Source organism: Babylonia areolata, chromosome 3 (genome assembly GCF_041734735.1).
Source record: "Babylonia areolata isolate BAREFJ2019XMU chromosome 3, ASM4173473v1, whole genome shotgun sequence".
NCBI lineage: Eukaryota > Metazoa > Mollusca > Gastropoda > Neogastropoda > Buccinidae > Babylonia > Babylonia areolata.
Genome location: NC_134878.1, coordinates 18,784,706 through 18,804,201, shown reverse-complemented (window position 1 = coordinate 18,804,201; position 19,496 = coordinate 18,784,706). Strand labels below are relative to the sequence as shown.

General features: G+C 42.2%; 2 protein-coding genes across 4 annotated transcripts in view; one reads left to right on the top strand and one right to left on the bottom strand.

Moving 5' to 3' along the window:
• Positions 1-6,420, bottom strand: part of LOC143279813 (putative defense protein 3) — a 35,336-nt gene extending 28,916 nt beyond the window's left edge. The window contains exon 1 of the mRNA XM_076584005.1: positions 6,263-6,420. Coding sequence (XP_076440120.1) covers positions 6,263-6,268 — 6 coding nt within the window. The 5' untranslated portion in view covers positions 6,269-6,420. The remainder of the gene's footprint in view (positions 1-6,262) is intronic.
• A 4,766-nt stretch (positions 6,421-11,186) lies between these two features.
• On the top strand, positions 11,187-19,211 carry LOC143279812 (uncharacterized). 3 transcript variants are annotated; one of them, XM_076584001.1, is made up of 6 exons: positions 11,187-11,336; positions 12,778-12,913; positions 13,246-13,430; positions 14,727-14,951; positions 16,465-16,638; positions 18,217-19,210. In XM_076584001.1, exons 2-6 carry the CDS (start codon positions 12,805-12,807, stop codon positions 18,421-18,423), a joined length of 900 nt encoding a protein of 299 aa, XP_076440116.1. In that variant the 5' UTR covers positions 11,187-11,336; positions 12,778-12,804; the 3' UTR covers positions 18,424-19,210. The 3 variants fall into 3 exon arrangements, with proteins under 3 accessions (XP_076440116.1, XP_076440117.1, XP_076440118.1); XM_076584002.1 differs by having other exon boundaries at positions 11,317-11,457; positions 18,217-19,211; XM_076584003.1 differs by lacking the exon at positions 11,187-11,336 and adding an exon at positions 11,345-11,457 and having other exon boundaries at positions 12,800-12,913; positions 18,217-19,211.
• Positions 19,212-19,496: the final 285 nt, after the last annotated feature.

Here is a 19,496-nt window from a genome sequence, read left to right as displayed (position 1 = left end):
GTATCAATGGAAAGATGCATATGACACTTCGAGGTGTATATGAGTCAGTTTTGGCATGTGTACGTGAAAAAAGGAGTTTACTCTGATTATTGTAGCTGTCCCCGTGGTGTAAAGCAAAGTTGCATTTTGAGTCCTCAAATGTTTGCATTCTTTATAAATGAATTAGCCATTGAAATGTCAGAAAAAGGTAGACATGGTATACAATTAATCCCAGGTGCTGTTGAAATATTCATGTTAATGTTTGCTGATGGTGTGATTTTACTCTCTAGCACTGCGGTTGGCTTGCAGAATCAATGTATTGAAAAACAAAGCAGACGCATTGCAATTAACTGTCAATCTAGCGAAAACAAATATTACTGTTTTTCGTAATGGAGGTCATTTATCGCAATGGGAAAAGTGGTTGTATGGTAATATGGAAGTAAGAGTTATTAATGCTTATAAGTATTTCGGAATGGTATTTACGACAAGGCTGAGTTTAAAAACGGGATGGTCAGAAATGTGTAGGAAAGGGAAAAGGGGAGTAACAGAAATTTTAAAATCTATGAAGAAACTGAAAACAGCTGATTCCTCTTTATTTTGGAAGTTGTTCGATACACAAATAGAGCCAATGCTAACTTGTGCAGCAGAAGTATGGGGTCTTGAAGAAAATACTGAAATGAAAAAGGTACATACATTAGCCATAAAGAGATTTATGAATGTTCCATTGCACTCTTCTAACATGATGGCATACGGTAATTCTGAAAGGTATCCTTTATATATTCGAGCCTTTGTGAAATGCATCAAATACTGGTTAAAGCTCACTCAGCTCCCTATAAACAAACTATGCAGACAGGCATATGACATGTCACTCCAGCAAGTTGAGTTAGGTAACCGTAACTGGGTGGGCAATGTTAAGCAAGTTCTTACAGTAAATGGGTTTGGTATTGTATGGCTTAGTCTGGGAGTTGGGAATGAAAGAGGATTTATTTTGGAATTTAAAGATCGTTTAGTATCTTGGTATAAACAAAACTGGCACTCCAAGATGGAGGATAGTATAAAATATTCTTGGTTCCATTCCTTCAAAAGTGTATTACAACCACAGAAACTTTTGATAATAGTTACTAATAAATGGCACAGGGATATGTTAGCAAGATTTAGAAACAGAACATTAGGTTTAAAAGGAAATAGAAGATGGTTTGATTCGGAAGGTATTGGGGATAATTTGTGCATGGTGTGTATGGATGGTGTGAGAGAAGATGAAGACCATTTTCTATTTCATTGCAAAGCTTATCAAGATATCAAGGCTAATAATCAACATTTACATGTGGCCACCGAGAGAAGGCAAACCGTGCAGAGCTTGTTATCCTCTGATAATGGTAAGTTCTAATTTCGCTAGCCAGGTATGTTGCAGAGGCTATTAACATCCGGAAAAGAAAAATGGTTAGTTTGAATATTTAGTAGTTATATCTATGAATAATACATTGCATTTGTATGCACTTGATGGTCAAGTTGAATATGAACAGTTTATAATATTTGTTGTTGTGGTTGTCAGTTAGGCTAAATAGTAGAGGTTGATGATAGAGATGATAGAGTGTGGTTGAAGATGATGTATGTGTGCTTGCTTGTATTGGGCACATGCATCTATAAACAATTAACTCACCTTGTTCTAGAAAAGCTTATTGACAAGACTTGTTTTATTTACTGTTCATAGTTTGTTTTTGTTCTGTTTTGTTTTGTGTTTTTTTTCGTTCAGCACACGACGCTGCAATTGAGAATGATGTCCCCTTGACATAAGGGCTGTAGATAGGCCAATGTCAATAAATAATGTCTGAAGCGTCTGAAGTCATCCCATCACCTCCTCCCATAGCCCCTGCACACACACACACACACACAGAGAGAGAGAGAGAGAGAGAGGAGGGATGGGGGAATCCTATGACTAGTAGTCTTGTATCTTATAAACACAACTGTTTCACAACCTTGCGAACATCAACATTCCCACTCGCATGACGGCAACCGACACGGTGGTGTCAGTGGGACGACCCGTGCTTTACACACATGCCAATTGAACGGTGTCAGTTTCCAGTCAGTTTTAGGTCCGGTAAACGGTCGTGTTGACAGCAGTTGCAGCGTCAGGAATTACTGTAATTGTCTTGTTTACTCCCACGGGGCAGTTTACTGAGGTTGCCCAGCTATGTTTTCCAGTGATGTTGCTTGTGAGTTATACCTGCAGGGCCGGAAACACACACACACACACACACACACACACACACACACACACTGTTACTGAGAGAGAGAGGGGGGAGGGGTGGGGGGGGGGGGGGGGGGGGACAGAGAGACAAGGAGGAAAACACAGCAAACCCAATCCTCAGAAAAACAAGTTGAAAAAAAAAAAAAAATGCTGCTGCAGTGATGACAACTCGAGAGCTGGGACTGAGGTATGTACAACTGACGTCAGTAGTTTCAGTTTCAAATGTGCGTCTTATCCATATACGTTACACCGTGTGTGAAAATCTCCTTAAAAACGTGGCTGCGAAAGGCGTGTGGATGGGTGGGTCTGCTGGCTGGTTGGTTGCTGGATGAGTTATTTTGTTGTTGTTGTCTTGGTGGTGGGTTGTTTTTACACTGAGTGTCTGCATTCAGTCTGCAATCTGACCGGGCGTGTTTTAAAATGTATGTCGGGAGTTAGTCTTTCCTCTCCCGCTCCTTCCATCTCTGTCTCTCTCACTCTCAGGGTCTAAGATCATCAACCACCAGGGAACTCTTTACAAAACAGCTTGTTATTTTGCCTGTATTAACGCCGCATTGAGTCAAACATCGATTAGTAATATGCAGTTAGGTACTGATTATCAGTTATGCTTTAATCAGCTGGTAGTTTATCGTTTACTGATGTGCATTGTCAGTAGTGTGACTGGCTGTCTCTCTTCACTGCAGTACTGCCTTTCATCAATACCTTCGAGCCAGACTGGAAAAAAAAAAAAATCAAACTGCTCAGTCTGTAAACCCTTGGAGATAAACATTTTCAATCTCTCCCACACCCGATCTCTCTCTCCCCTCACACACACACACACACACACATCATACGTTCGCACACACACACACACACACACACACACACACACACACACACACACGGACGCACACACATACAGCACGCACACACACACAGCACACACACACACACACACGGACGCACACACACACACGAACACACAAATACATCCTTTCATCCATACATACGTACGTACATGCGCGCAAACACACACAACACACTCTCTCTCTCTAACACACACACGCACGCACGCACGCACGCACACACACACACACACACACACACACACACACACACACACACACACACACACAAATTCAAGCTCTGCTCTCATGAAGCGCTTTATGGTCAACAGTGCTATGGATTTAAAGGGATTTCTTCTGCGTTCGTGGGCTGCAACTTCCACGTCAGTCAGTTCACTTGTATCAGAATGCTTTTCTCCTTCACAACGCTCTCAGGATCGTTTGAACATGTGTGTGCATGTGCGTGCGTTCGTGCGTGTATGTGTGTGTGTGTGTGTGTGTGTGTGTGTGTGTGTGTGAGAGAGAGAGAGAGAGAGAGAGAGAGAGAGAGAGAGAGAGAGAGAGAGAGAGAATTAGTGCTTGTGCACCGACCTCTGAACATGGATAATAATATATCTTACGTGTGTCAGTACTTCAGTCACTTCTGACACTCAAAGGGAATCAATCAAGAAACAGGCAGGTCAGGTCTGCACGTGTGTTGAATTCGGAGGACGGGACGGGGAAAAAAAAACAACATCAAAAACAACTGGTTTCCTGCCACCCTTTAATTTAATCCATTAGGAGCCAATACTAGCATCGAACCTATGACACTTATATAGAAAGTCCCACACTCTACCATTCATTCGGCTGTAACTCCCATCTTGGGGGGGGGGGGGAAAAAAAAGAAAGAAAAGAAAAAGGAAAAAGACTGTACAGTTGTGTTTGTCCACACCCTGCCTTCACGAAACCGGTTCTCCACTGAAGGATCGACCGAGCAAGTCAGTAAACATGTGGAGCAAATGAACAAACAGACAGCACAAGGTGTCGCCGACGCCGTTTGTGACAAGCTGCCTGTGCACTGGGAGTTCAAACTGGGGAAAACGAAACAAAACACAACAACCCCCTCCACCCCCCCCCCCCCCACCCCCACCCACCCCCCCAAAAAAACACACAACAACAACAAAAAAACCAACCAACAAACAAAACAAACCCAAACGGCAAGAACGTAATTGTTGACAGCGGCACTGGCTGCCGTGTGTAATTATTACGAATGACGGCGCAAATTATGTCTTCAAATGAGGGTGTTTGGGTCCGGGCCTTAATACAATGCCAGTTTCCACGTGTGAGGAAAAAAAAGAAGAAAAGAATAGAAAAAAAAAGAAGAAAAAAGAAGAAGAAGAAGAAGAGAAAGACAGATATGAAAACATACAGTGGCGTGACCATGCCAAGTGTCACAATATGCCCCAGCCGCTTTATACACGCTTGTGCGCACACAAACGCTGCGCTTGCATGCATGCACACACACACACACACACACACACACACACACACACACATACATCCGCGCACACCCTCCTCATTGCACACTCATCTTCTTTCTTTATGTGAAATACCAAGTTCTCTTCCTCTCTGAACAGGCAGTCAGTGATTATCAGTATCATACAAGACGGTGTATTTTTTCTCTAGTTTCATTGTCATTTTGTAAAAACGCACCTGCACTTTTGATGGTAACTATGTCATTATTAGGTACCAAACGTCGCACCCATAAAGCATTATTTGGACAATCATTCGGTCAACCTGAATAACTATTGAATAACTAAATCTCGATTTCAAAGGGTAACTGAGTTTTTATAGTTTCTTAAAAAAAGGCTGACATGGCTCTTGAGGCTCTCTTTTATAATTGCTTCTGTATTGTACTGAGTTTGTTATTGTAAAGGAAATATGCACATAAGTACTGGAATCCAAATACTCCCTGAATGTGTTGTCCTTTGCATTGGAATTTCTTGATATTTTGAAAATTTGATCTTGAATATTTGTCAGCAGTTGTTGTTGTTTTTTTAACTGTTTACCGGAAAACCCATCCAGTTTTCACAGTATTCAGGCATAATGTCTATAATTACGATTATTGCAATTCTTCCGCTTATTCTTCGCAGATGGCTGAATCGTCTGCATACTGACGATGAAATGAAAAATTTAAACATCTTCATCTTCCTTCTCCCATCCCAGCACTCTTACCTTCCGTCTTCAAGTAGCCAGTCCTGCAGTTTTATTAGCTGTGTACGCCTGCAGATAACTATATGAGATAGATAGCAAAATAGCAGTATCAGTATCAGTAGCCCAAGGAGGCGTCACTGCGTTCGGTCAAATCCATACACGTTACACCACATATGCCAAGCAGATGACTGACCAGCAGCGTAACCCAACGCGCTTAGTCAGGCCTTAAGAAAAAAAAAAACCAAGAAAAAAAAGATAATAATAAATAACATAAAATAAAGTAAAAAATAACAAAAATAAAAAACCCCAGATAAATACATAAAAATACTACTAATAATATTTTAAAAATAATAATAATAATAAGGTTTAAAATTTAATAATATTCAAAATAGCAAAAAGCAAAGCTGATATTTTTTCCCTTGTTTGACACCTGAACAACTTTAAAAAAAATCAGATCACCTATCTCCCCTTTTTGACACATGACTTTCTGGTACATGTCTTTTATCACATTAAGTACCTGTCCATTAACTCCAGATTTCTTTTTCTTTCCCCAGAAGAAAGTCCTGCAAACGTTATCAAATGCTTCTTCGTAGTCAACAAACAGCACAATCGCTTTCTCTTAAAAACAAAAACAAAAAGAAAAACAAAAAAAAGCGAAAAAAAGAAAAAGGAGAATCCTCAACGCAATATAACTGTGAAGCAAAAATATGGCCAGCTGTAGAGTGATGCACACACATGCATATGCAGGACCAGAGAGAGCAGTGATAGTGTTTCGGTCCGTGTCACGTTCTGTATGTCCGTCCCCATCCACATCAGTTAATAATAACTGGTAGCACTCAGCCAAAATAAAATGCCCATAGAAAAAAACAAGAAGAAGAAGAAACAACAACAGCAACAGCAAGAAAAAAAATACAATAACAACAACAACAACAACAAAACTGGAAAAAACAAGAAAGAACAACAGCAACAACATAAAAAAAAACCTTTTAAAAGATAAGTAACAAAAAACAACACCTACCTTCATTTTCGTCAAGTAAAAAGCACGCGTGCAGAGAAAAACAGCTACAGCAACAACGCAGAATACAAGTGAATGGAACAGAAGCAAGCACCTGCTGGCAAAAGGAACGGGGGAGGGGCTTGTGACAAGTGTACTGAACAATAGTCCAGGCCCTTCACGCGAACTGCTCTCTGGGCCAAGTTTACAGGACGCGCGCGCAAAAAGAAAAAGGAGCCGACCTTCATGCAATACATCCTGACCCACTTCTCCTTCCTCACCCTTCACCCCGTACCCCTCTCCACCCCCAGCCCCTCACCCCCAACCCCCCGGCCCCAGCCAACACACACGCACACACACACACACACATATGAATGCTTTAAAGTTCGCAGTCCATAATTATGTCTTATGGAATATCCTGCATGTGCTCACAACTTATTGCTTTTACTTTTTGTTTGCGTGTTGTGTTTAGTTTATAGTGTCCATAATTCCTATGATGGTTTTACGACAATTAAATGAGTTCTGAGTTTACACACACAGCCCTTCCATGTCCCAACCCCCTCCCCCCACCCCCAACGACCCCCCGCACCTCCCCCAGGCCCCCCCTCCACCCACTCCCCTTTCTCCTCACCAGAGGCCAGAATTTGTATGTGTGTGTTACGGGTTTATGACAAGGTTAGGGTGTCAAAACGCCAATGGTCGAACGAAGAGTTCAGCTGTCTACATGGCGGGGAAGAAAAAACAAACGGTCATACACGTAAAAGCCCACTTGTATACATACGAGTGAACGTGGGAGCTGCAGCCCACTGACGAAGCAAGCAGAAGAACGAACAAATGAAGACGAAGAAAAGGCTGCTCACACAGACCTGCTTTGTTTACACACGTTTCCCAACAGGGAAAGTTGTGCATGTCGAAGGAAAGGGTGCATGCAGTTTTATTAGTATTCTTTTTTTCTTTTTCTTTTCTTTTTTTTTTTTTTTGTGCTGCTATTGGCACTGAAGACACTATTTCCATGGATGGCCTGTATAATAATTTGTATACGATCTTTGCTGTTAGTGTTGAAGTTTACGGCGTATTGTTGTTGATATACCACCATTGCTCACACATCATTACTGTTCTGTTTTTTTTCTTCTTTATTTTTTGTTGCCTTACTTACATTTCCACACTGAAGATACTGACTGGGTGTAAAGATTAACCAAGGTATCAAAAAGTGTTCAGTTTCCCAGCATGCAAGAGAAACTCGAAAATGGTTTGCAATAACAATCGTTTTGCGGTATTACTCTCTCTCTCTACCCGTTCTCTTTGTGTGTGTGTGTGTGTGTGTGTGTGTGTGTGTGTGTGTGTGTCTTTCTGTTACGCTCTGTGAAATTTCAAAATATTCTAATATATTCATTTACATACATGTATGTCATTCAGTTGCTGAAAGTGAAATCGTGTGAGTCGTAATTATGACCATTTACTGCGCTTAAGGCATTTTTATAGTAGTGCTTTCAGCAGTGCAGCGCCTCCACGACCAGACCAGGATCCGGGACCAGTGACAGTGTCAGTGACAAAGGCAACTGAAAAAAAAGGAAGAAAAAAAAGAACAAGAAAAGGAAAAAAGAAAGAAGAGAAGCCATTACACCTGCATTGTGCAAACATTCAGTGACACTCTCAGCAGGTGTCTCATTTCTCATTTCCATGCTTCTCCCCTCCTTTTTCGCTCATGTGTGTTAACAAAGTGCGTCCGTAAACTGGTAAACTTTAAACGAATCAAATTTCTCAGGATGCGCCTTGTCTGTTAACACCAAATTTAGATTCAGCATAGAAGAAAAACATTTCCTTCCACCGATTCCGATCAAAGGGGTGTAATTGTTCCGTAATAAACCGTATTTCCATATCGCAAACGACTTATTTTGTCAACTTTACCATTGGATGCGCAAAATTTCCTTGGATCCATTCCGGTTCGTTACCGGATTAGGGTTTGTTTAATATGCGAAATGAACATACTGAAAATTCCTGTCGACAAAACGATAGGCCCAAAATAATTTCTTTGTCCACCATCTTGCTTGAAAATTCAGTCACTGTATGCAGGATTCTTTCAGTGTGCGATTGCCTCTTTGGTTCCGCGGAGTGTCTGAGTGGTAAAGTCATGTCAAGACGGGAACAGGTTAAATGTTCGACATATACGAACGTACAAGTAGTTTTGAAATGAGTAAAATGCTTATCTGATGTGGCGAAATCTGCCTGGCACAACTTGAACCAGTGGAACACGTACGTTTCTATGGATCAATATAAATCTTATTTTTACGGCGACCAAACAAGTCAGCTTGGATCAGCTTCTGCAGTTTACTGACATCATCTATTAAGTCAATTGTCAATACGAAATAAAATAACATTAAATAGGTAGTCAATTACCCCCCCCCAAAAAAAATTGTTTTCTTGTGCATATTATTAGTTACGATTCATCGAAGCTGGAAAGTTGCATTGAAGACAGGGAACGTTTTAAACTCTTATCTATATCTGTAGTATGATCGCAAAATAATGAAATGCCATTTCCCGCACACAAATGTTGCCGGGCTCAGTAAACGTCCGTTTCAACTGGCGAACAAAAATATAGGATATTTGGATCGATAACAGATGTGGAAGTAGCCTGCTGGTAACACTTTCCCCCTATTCCCCAGCCTACCCCCACCCCCCTCTCCGACTGCCACCTACACCCCCCACCTCACCCCGCGTTTCCGGTTCCGTTCTTTTACATAGTAATCACACGTGGCTTGTTCTTTTTTTGTTGTTTTTTTAAAGCGTTTTTACAAAGTAAATGAAAATAATAGTATACCCCCTCTCTTATGTTTATGTGTATGTGTGTATGTGTTGTATGTGCGTTTATGTGTGCGAGTGTGCGGAAAAAAAACTAGATTAAAAAATGATTGAGAGAGAGAAAGAAATCCCGCCGAGTGATGCTTAATGTGTTTGTGAGCGCGCACATAATTGTGCCAGAGATAATCCTTTTGTTAAAGTGGATCGTAGTGCATACTGCACATCAGTCCTCGGTTTATCGCGCTAAAATGCACGCGCGCGCGCGCGCACGTGTGTGTGTGTGTGTGTGTGTGTGTGTGTGTGATCTCCACCCGATTCAATTTCATTGAACAGAAACACGGCATATTCAGATATACCTCTGGTTCACAGGTTTGTGCGACAGCCACATTTCCATCACTGCCCAAGCTTGTCTCAGGCATGAGTACAATAGCCTGTACACAGGCAAGCAGACATACACAAAATATCTGTCACACACACACACACACCGTTTCAAGTTTTAATGATCCTTTCACTCCTATTGGAGTATGGAGGTGTCACGCTCTATATGAGAGCGGACTAGAAACCCCCACCAACCCAGCACTAACACCCTGACAACACAAACACAGACTAAAACAATTCAGGGTTCACATACATTTATTTAATCACACACAGAGCTTGCCAAAAAACAATAACCACAACCCCGGCTGCAACAACACTTAAATGACAACAGAATGGATAAATAATAACACACACACACACACACACACACACACACACACACACACACACACACACAGCTTTAACACACGGCCGTCCAGCGGCAAACAGTCCGTAGAATGCTACCAGTGAACTAAAGACGTTTGATGAATACATAAAATGAAGCACTGCACAACACAAGAGGAAAACGACGACTTCGACGGTGAAAACTGAAAACTGATGAAGACGAAACTAGAGCACAAATGACGACAGTGATGAGAAGAGGGCAGCAGGAAGGCCGCAGACATCCAGAGCACCAACGCTGTCCGGCCAACACAGGCTGAAGAGGGGAAAGCACAGGAAGTGGGACGCTGCCAACCGGGTACCACTACCCTGACGCTGGAAATAAAAACAACAACAAAACAAACAAAGACGAGACACGTCCAGCAGGGCACTCCCTCTGAGCTGGAGCACACAGAACAAAGATACATGGCCACTGGGAGGAAAACAATCCTCACTTGAGGGTGCCAACTGGGCAAAAAGCCCCAACCCCAAACAAGCACGACCTTCCTCCAAGAAGGCCGCGGGCGCAAAGCCGAGAGAAGTGTCACTGACAGAACAGAGAGCCTTTAAACTCTGCTCAGCAGTGACACAAGCATACAAACGAGACTCCCCGATTGCACGCACAACCGGGAGCTAACACACACTAAACGAACGCTCGAATGGGAGAGGGTAAATGGGGAAGGTAAAGCACAAAACACTCCACACGAGATTGTCATGAGTTGTGACAGGAGGATTACTGCAAAATAATCATTTCATGCCCAGAACAAACATTTCCAAATACACAACAATGTCACATAAAAGTTGAGAAAACACAAATGTCTTTTAATTCCAAAAGTGTAGCTAAGGAACATTTGCAATTATAGAAATTAGAAACCGATTTTGGAGACAAATATTTTTTAGGAACATATCTGTTTCGTAACTGAAACACACACACACACACACACACACACACACACACACACACACACACTTGATCCTTTATAATTTCAGCCGACAGCTGTTTCTTTATGTGGAAATGTCAAAGAACAGAATGTACTTTGCCCGGGTGGTCTCCAAGGTCAATGGCCCCCCAGTCCACTTTTTCTCCCAGGAAATTCTTGGCCAACTGTGTGTGTGTGTGTGTGTGTGTGTGTGTGTGTGTGTGTGTGTGTGTTGGCGTGCTTGCGTGCGTGCGTCTGGGGGCAGAGTGTTCATGGGACTCTATGTCTGTGTTTTTGTGTCACGTATATTTCTGTGTGTGTGTGTGTGTGTGTGTGTGTGTGTGTGTGTGTGTGTGTGTGTGTGTGTATTTGTGCCCTGTGCTGTCTGTAGCGCAAATGTAGATAAGTAAACAATTGAGTAAATATATGTGAATGGTGATTTCGTAAGGTAGGCCCAGTTTGTCCGGGAGCAGAGTGGTCAGGGGACTCTCCATTATCTGTGGCGTACAACGCCATTGTTTGAGCAGTTACTTCCCCTCGACCATTATTGTGAGACTGAGCGTTCGGTGGCAGACGACACAATCATCCAAAGCAAATTTTCCGAGGCTTGTCGACTGCCAGATTTACTTGAGCTATTTCAGGTAAGCCATTCATTTCCGTCCGTCCGTCAAGCATGTGCAATGATATCAGTGCGTCACAAAACAGGCGATGAAAATCATGGAGTCTAGTCATGCAATGTGTGGAAAACGGCTTGTTGAAAAGGTAGGTTTAACTCTTAAAATTAATAAAGCCTCGTTCAAGCAAGGGTCTGTTGTTGTTGGGTTTTTTTTTTATCAGTCCGTAAAGTGACGTTGGAGTCAATGTCTTCTCCCTTTTTTTCAATGTCAGGTTGTTTACTTTTAAAGATACATCTGTCAAATAATTAAGTATTTTAAAAGAAAAAATCATTTATTTGTTCAATATTTTAGCTCCCGAAAGACGGTGAAAAGCACACAGCAAGCCATGAACGGTCTGAGTCGAAAATAAATAAATAAATAAAATACCGGTGTGACAGGCTGGTTTATACCCTGGGTAGAAATTAGCATAGGCAAACCCGCCTTGGCCATGTCATACCCCTCCTGGCCAAAATATACCCCCCCTGTGTACACTTCGCTCACCCAGCCAGTCTGTATCACATTTCTGTCAACAACAACAGCAATAATAATAATAATTAAAATTTACAAAACGACCTCCCCCCCCCACCCCCCACCAAAGGTCAAGGAGCTTTTCAATGACTGCAAACAAAACAAAAAACCCACCACCACCACCACCACCAACAACAATTAAAAAAAATTAAAAAATTAAAAATAAAAACGAAAAGAAAGAAAAAAACAAAAAAACAAAAATGTAATAACAAAGAAACTATGATATGATACAGAGAATATCACAAAAACTTGCTGGCAAACATGTACCAAAAAAAAAAAAAAAAAAAAAAAAAAAAAATCAGAGTGCTGTGAATTCAAATAATCAAATAAGAAGTAATAACGTATAACACTAACACACACACACACACACAATTGTGCACCCCCTACTCCCTCACACACACACACACACACACACACACACACACACAACAAAAACGACAACAACAAACAAAACAATAAACACGTGAAATCTCACATTCAAGAGAATGATCCAAATCGCCTTAAAGTCTATTCAAATGGTTCAGTACTTGATGCAAACCAGGCAGTGGCAGGATTGATACTCCATCATTAAAAGTATGGAGCTACTATAAGTGATAGTACTTCTCTCCAGTGTCTACAATGGAATTATAAATACTAAATGATGCTGGTCAAGATTTTACTGTTTTCACAGCCACAGAACTTATTGGCTGTATTAATGGGTATAAATCATCCAGTCCAACTTCCCGTTTCAATATTTCAGGTGTTATTCTGTGTTGATATATTAATATTAATTACAAACCTTGTTGGTATCATTACATTTGAAAACAAGACGAGAACTCGAAACAGAAATTCGTCATTGTGTCGTTTGTGAAACGTAAAATTTGTATCATTCGTCAAGTGCATTTGTATTGTTTGACAGTGACGGTGCGGGCTGACTGCAGGTATAATGGAGGCAGGGATAGCGGGAACCGCACTGAAGGTGGAGATGGCACCTGATCACAGCTGGTGCTGGACTCATTACTCACACCTGTCTCTCTCCGATTTCGGACGCGCAGGTGAGGTGGTGGTTTTATGTGTCAGTGTGGAGCGGGAAAGGGGGTGGGGGAGGGGGTAGGTGGTGTTTGTGTGTGTGTGTTTACAATGTTTGTGTGTCAACGTGTGTATCACTCTGTGTGTGTGTGTGTGTGTGTGACTACTTGCATGTTGCGCATGCAGTTATTTGTGTACACACTTCCATCAAGCTTACCAGGCTGGATTTGCTCCAATGTTGTGGATATTGAGCGCGTGCTTTGCGTGCGTGCTTGGGCGCATGCGTGCTTGCGTGTGTGCGTGCGTGCGTGCTTATGACGTTTGTTTGATTGTACATGCATGCCTGTGCGTATTTCAGAGTGTCTGCCTCACTGGAAGATTGCCCAAGAGTTTGAAGCAGCTGGCTTTTACTCAGCGCAGGCAGGGCTGGCCGGAATGGGTTCGCTCCGACAGGAACACATCGTCTATTTTACCCGGTGCTCTCACTACAACATCAACCCCTCTGTCTGGACTATTCCCAGGGGCTTTATCTTTCCTTACAAGGTGTGAGATAGATGGTGTGGGAGAGACAGAGAGAGAGAGAGAGAGAGAGAGAGTAAGAGAGAGGGAGGATGAGGGGAACAGACGCTACTGGGGAATGGTTAAGGCTTTGAACTTTCAATTTTGGGCCCAGGGTTCAGTCCGGGTATCAGTACCTGGTGGGTTTAGACTGGAAGGTGTGTTGTGTTTTTTTCCTTACTGTGTTATGATTGAACCACCTATGATAATAATATAGGCATTGCACTTGGTGGAAATTACTCACTACATAGTAGGTTCCAGATTCCTCATAACTGAGAAACAATACATATACATAATGACTACCGAGTTAAACCGATCTCTCGGTCAAAGAAGGCTCCTCACTTGAGCATAATGGATACAATTTGATATCAAGGCATACGAGAGACTGAGAGAAAAAAACTATACATCAAGACAGGTTGCAGATATGAATCATAAAGTAAAAAAAGCACAAAACTTACGTCACACACACACACACACACACACACACACACACACACACACACACACACACACACACACACAGAGAACACCCACTCATAGGCCCACACACTACATGGAGGAAATCGGGGGCAGGGGGTGGGGGCAGGGAGTAGGGGGAGGGGGGGGATCGTGGGATGGAAAAGGATACAAAGAGACGGCTAAGCTTCATCACACCCATAGACCATATTGCACATACACGTTTTTGAATTTGTATTGGAAGTTTGGCTTGACTACACAAACGAGTTTCCTCCACAAAAATCCCAGTGTGTCCCAGTATCATATCTGTTGAACATGTTAACACTTCATTCCACCATTCCCTTTATCATCAGTTTATCTGTGGTTTCAATAAGGGACAAACATCGATGTCCATCTGTGAACGTGCACGTGACTGAAGTCTACCTGAATGACAGGAAATGTATGAGGAGCACCAAAAGGCAGTTGTCATTCAACTTTACTCACGTAGTCAGCCTGTTGTACAAATTACTGTGTTTGAGAGACTCAGTGAATAATGAGGGAGCGAAAGAGAGAGAGAGAGAGAGAGTGATACACACGCACTTTGAATAGTTACCCCCAAAATGCCTTTCAGTGTACACAATTGAAACTGTCATTCACTTTGCAAAGTTGTTTGCATCCATGCAAATCCTGCGTAGAGCCTGAAAGAGTGAACAATCCCTTGATATGAGTTGTTGAGTGTCATTAAACCAAAATAACTGTCTACTTTTAAATCAGCTGAATGAATTCACTGCAGAACTCCATGCGCCAGTCTCCCCATTCATTTGTTCTCCGTACACCATTCCCCAGATTGGCCTGCAGCTCGCAGAGGTTGGCCGGACATCGGTGACCTTTTCTGGTCAAATCATCAACAAACTGGATGGCCACACACTGGCCAGGGGCTTTGTCAAACTGGTGTTCTTAGATGCGAGGACAGGCCAGCCGGCACTGGTCCCAGAGTGGTACTCCACCAAATACGCCAACGTCGCCCAGCCCCAGAATGGGCCTTTCCTTTTCACCAGGGTCGGTCCTGAGGTGAGGGCTATTTTAGGGCGTTTACTGAACTGCTTTCGTTTCTTCTTCTTCTTCTTCTGCTTATCATTACTGTTATTTGTTGTTGTTATTTTAACTAGTTGAAGGATATTTTAGGACGTGATTCAAACTGCTTTCCCTTATCATTATTATAAGAAGTATATTTGTTATTAGTGTTATTATCATTATCATTGTTTGTTGTTTTTCTGAAGAAAGATCGGTCCAGAAACGAAAGGATGTATTAAGATGTGAACCGAACTGCCTTTATTTTTCTTTTATTACCGAGGGCCTGATCAGAGGTGATGGGCATTTCAAGATATGACCCTAATTCCTTTTTTTCTTTTTTACCAGGGTCGGATCAGAGATGTGAGACATTTCTAGATCTTAACTTCTCTTTATTTATTTATTTTTTTTACCAGGATCGGATCAGAGGTGTGAGACATTTTAAGATGTGAACAAAAAAGCTCTTTCGTTTTTGTTTTTGTTTTTTTGTTTGTTTTCTAGAGGTGAGCGGTATTTCAAAAAGTGAACAAAATCGTGGATGTTGTCTGCATGGATATAAGTACGTTTGCCGCTGGGAATCCAGTATACATGCAGCTGTTCATTTGTTGCCCAGGTTGCATGTTGTGTTTGCAGCTGTTACATTATAACAGCAATACGTTTCTTGTACAGCGCAAAAAAAAAAACCCCAAAAAAACCAACAACAAACAAACGAAAAAACAAAAAAACAACAACAACCGAAAAAACAAAAAAACCCAAAGAATAGCGTTAAAGTCAGCTGTGATTGAGATCGTATGTACAACCACACACACACACACACACACACACACACACGCGGACATGCACATACACATACACACAGACGCGCGTGCGCGCACACACACATACGCACACACACGCGCGCGCGCACGAACACACACACACACACAATTGGAGAGAGAAGGAGATCGATAAATTGGGGAAGAAGAGCAGAGATGAGCGAACAAATTAAAATAATCCAGATGTATCCTCAGTGTCTCTTGAGGAATAAAAGATACCGTGACAACTGGTTTTTGTCAGCATCAGACCGGAATGAATAGTTCGTCTGATTTTCCAACGCTGGGTGGGTTCTTTTTTCTTTTCTCGTTTTAATACATTTCTTTTGTTTTCTGCAAATACACGAGTTCATCAAAGATGCTAACTCTGGCTGGACTCTTTGGTTTTTTTTCCTATTCTTTCCCCGTTCGTTCAATTTTGTTGTTGTTTTTTCTTCTCCCCTTTTCCACCTTTCTTTACGCTTTCGTTTTTTTTTTTTGTTTGTTTTTTTTTTCTTCACTCTTTTTTCTTTTCTGTCATATTTCATTTCTTTTTCCTCCATTTTCCCTTTCATTTCACTTACGTTTTTTTTTTTTTTGTTTTGTTTTTTTTAAATAACTTTTTAACTCCATTTTCTTTTCACTTTGGTACAAACACACACACACACACACACACACACATATATATATATATACTTCTTTTCTTTTTTTTTTCATTTCAGCCGCCAGCGACAGCATTCTGCTACAGGGTGGAGGTGGCAGCCAGTGACACAGACCTCCACGGCCACACCAACCAGAACAGCTACATTCGCTTCTGCTGCGATGCGGCCCAGGCTGCGGTCACGGCGAAGGCCCTGCCCGGATTCCACACAGACATCGCCAGATACCCTCTGACAGTGAGGAGTGATAGTGAAGTTGGAGCTGGAGCTGACTGGCTTTGTTAAATCCCCTTCAGTGCCAGGGGGAAAACAGTAGAAAGTGGTGTTTCAAGTCGTAAAACATTATCCAAAACAATAAGCCTAAAACTGAGAAAATGGTCTGCATATATACCACTCTAGATAAACTGTGTGAATTTTCAGCCTTCCAGAGCTATTTCCCCTTTTCTGATGACGTTATCAGTGACGTCACTATGCCCGTACGTGATACGTTTATGGCAGTCAAGGGTTGGGGAATGCACGGTCTACGCGCCCGAACAAGTGGTCGGGTAATCACACACAGACACAGACACACACACACACACACACACACACACACATACACACACATGCTCTTGCCATACTCACGTGCACACACACACACACACACACACACACACACACACACACACACATAATTGACTTAACCCCTACGTGCACGAAACACTGAACCCATACCTGGACCTTTCTGTGCATGCACACAACACACACACACACACACACACACACACACATGCTTTTGACATACTCGCGTGCACACACACACACACACACACACACACACACACACACACACACATAATTGACTTAACCCCTACGTGCACGCACACTGAACCCATACCTGGACCTTTCTGTGCATGCACACAACACACACACACACACACACACACACACATGCTCTTGACATACTCGCGTGCACACACACACACACACACACACACACACACAAACGACTGACTTAACCCCAACGTGCACACACACTGAACCCATACCTGGACCTTTCTGTGCATGCACACAACAATCTGTAGACCCATAACATGCACGCACATGCAATCTATTTGACCCTTTACGTGCACGCACTCACAGGGCCCGTGGTGGAGGAAGGGTGGGTGAAGGGGGTTGTTTAAATTTTCTCTGCATAGTCTACTAACCCGTGAAGGGGATGAAAAAGTTGAGTCCTGCAGGTAATTTTCTAGGAGTGTGGGGTGGGGTGGGGGGGGGGGGGGGGCGTAGTGGACAGGAAATGGAGGTAGACAGGGGGAAGAAGGGGTGTGGGGGTTCTGTTGATTTAATATGAAGGAATTAATGTTGTTTTTATTGTGTTGCCTCTTACTTTAATGATCTATGGAAGTGCTGATTTGTGATTAGATATTGTTAGCCTGATGATATTTTGATGTGTGAATTTTTGAGTGAACTATGTATCTCAGTAGTAGCATACTCTCTCTCTCTCTCTCTGTGTACGCTTGCATGTATGGCCTTGGAGGATATGCATTGCGGTTTGGTTGACTGCAATGGAAGTGCATGGGAATTCAATAACCTGTATATTTGTGTACAGCCATTCTGTTTGGTGCCTTCCATTTTATCTGTTTATTTATTTTTCATTTATTTCATTGTGGGTTTTTTTTTTGGGGGGGGAGGGGGGTGTTGGGGGGGGGGGGGCGGTGGTCTCTTTTTATGTTGGACATTTGTTGCTGCCAAGAAAGCCAATCCCTATACTGAAGCTATAGACAATGAAGTGTGTGTACTCGTGGATTCGTATTCGTGTGTATCCTTTTCCAGGAACAGGCGACGATGTACATTGACCAGAGTACCACGGGAGACAGGCTGCACGTGCACCTGTGGCAGTGCCCGCAGCGTCAGAGCAAGATCTTCTTCATCGTCAAACGACAAGACTCCGGGAGTCACGAGAATTCTAGTGCCGTCCTTGAGGCTTTCCTGGTCTTCGGGACAGCGCAGACGCAGCTCATGCCAGCGGCACGGATTTGAGTGTAGGTTCTTGAGAGCCGTTATCACAAAGCTGGTGCTGGTGCAGTATATAGTGGGACAGGATTTGCTGATGATGTGGCCACACACTCTCTGTTTGTTTAGCTCTCTTTCTGCCTGTCTGTCTTTCTCTGCTTCTCTCTGTGTCTCTGTCTCTCTCCCTGAACGGTCTTCCACTCTCTGTGTGTTGCTCATTACTTCCAAGCCCAACCCACTCCCTCTTTGGTCTCTCTCTGTCTGTCTGTCTGTCTGTCTTGCGCAGTTCTGGTTTCAAAATGGCATCAAGGTGGACAGAATGATCCATATATGCTTCACTACATCTGCTTCCAAAAGAAGAAAAAAAGGAGAGAAATGTGAAAGGGTGGTGGTGGTGCGGACAGGTGTGGTGTGGGGACAAAGGCCTTACATCCCCACTGACCCAGCCTGCAAGTCAGGAAAATTTAAAGCTTTCCTGGTATTGCCAGAATGAAAGAGATGGGAGAAAAAAACAGAAAGAGTGATGATGAACATGTATTGTTTCTGGTTTTTCATTTATTTTCACTTAGAACTTTTAAATTCATGCATGCACACACACACACACACACATATATATATATAGAGAGAGAGTATGAATTCATTTGTCTATGTATTTGCATGTTGGTATATATGTATATGTTGGTGTCTCTCTCTCTCTATATATATATATATTGAGGATAATGGCTGTTTCAGTTCAGTTTGTTTGAGTTGACTGTATGTTGTTGGCATGGGATGGTTTTGGAGATTTTTGACATGAGGCTTTGATATTTACTGTAAAATGTTTTTCTTCTGCTATATTTCACTCATATGATGTGCCTTGAATATTATTGTATTTTAATGAAATATGCAATAAACTATACTATTATCATTAAGAGATGAGTAAGAAAATGATTAAAATGGAATCAACAAAAAATAGATGGAAGACAAATAACAAATGATAAAACGAATTAGATAAAACAGGCTTGTTCAGTGAACACGTGTTTACATATTCTATATACACGCATGTTCATGCACACACATGCATACACGCACACTCGCGCTCGCACACACACGCAAACATA

What these genes read in the sequence shown, in the direction of transcription:
- LOC143279812 (XM_076584002.1), top strand. Translation starts at nt 12,805, where the DNA reads ATGGAGGCAGGGATAGCGGGAACCGCACTGAAGGTGGAGATGGCACCT. An exon ending in CTCCGATTTCGGACGCGCAG is followed by an intron (nt 12,914 to 13,245) that starts GTGAGGTGGTGG and finishes TGCGTATTTCAG; the next exon opens with AGTGTCTGCCTCACTGGAAG. An exon ending in TCACCAGGGTCGGTCCTGAG is followed by an intron (nt 14,952 to 16,464) that starts GTGAGGGCTATT and finishes TTTTCATTTCAG; the next exon opens with CCGCCAGCGACAGCATTCTG.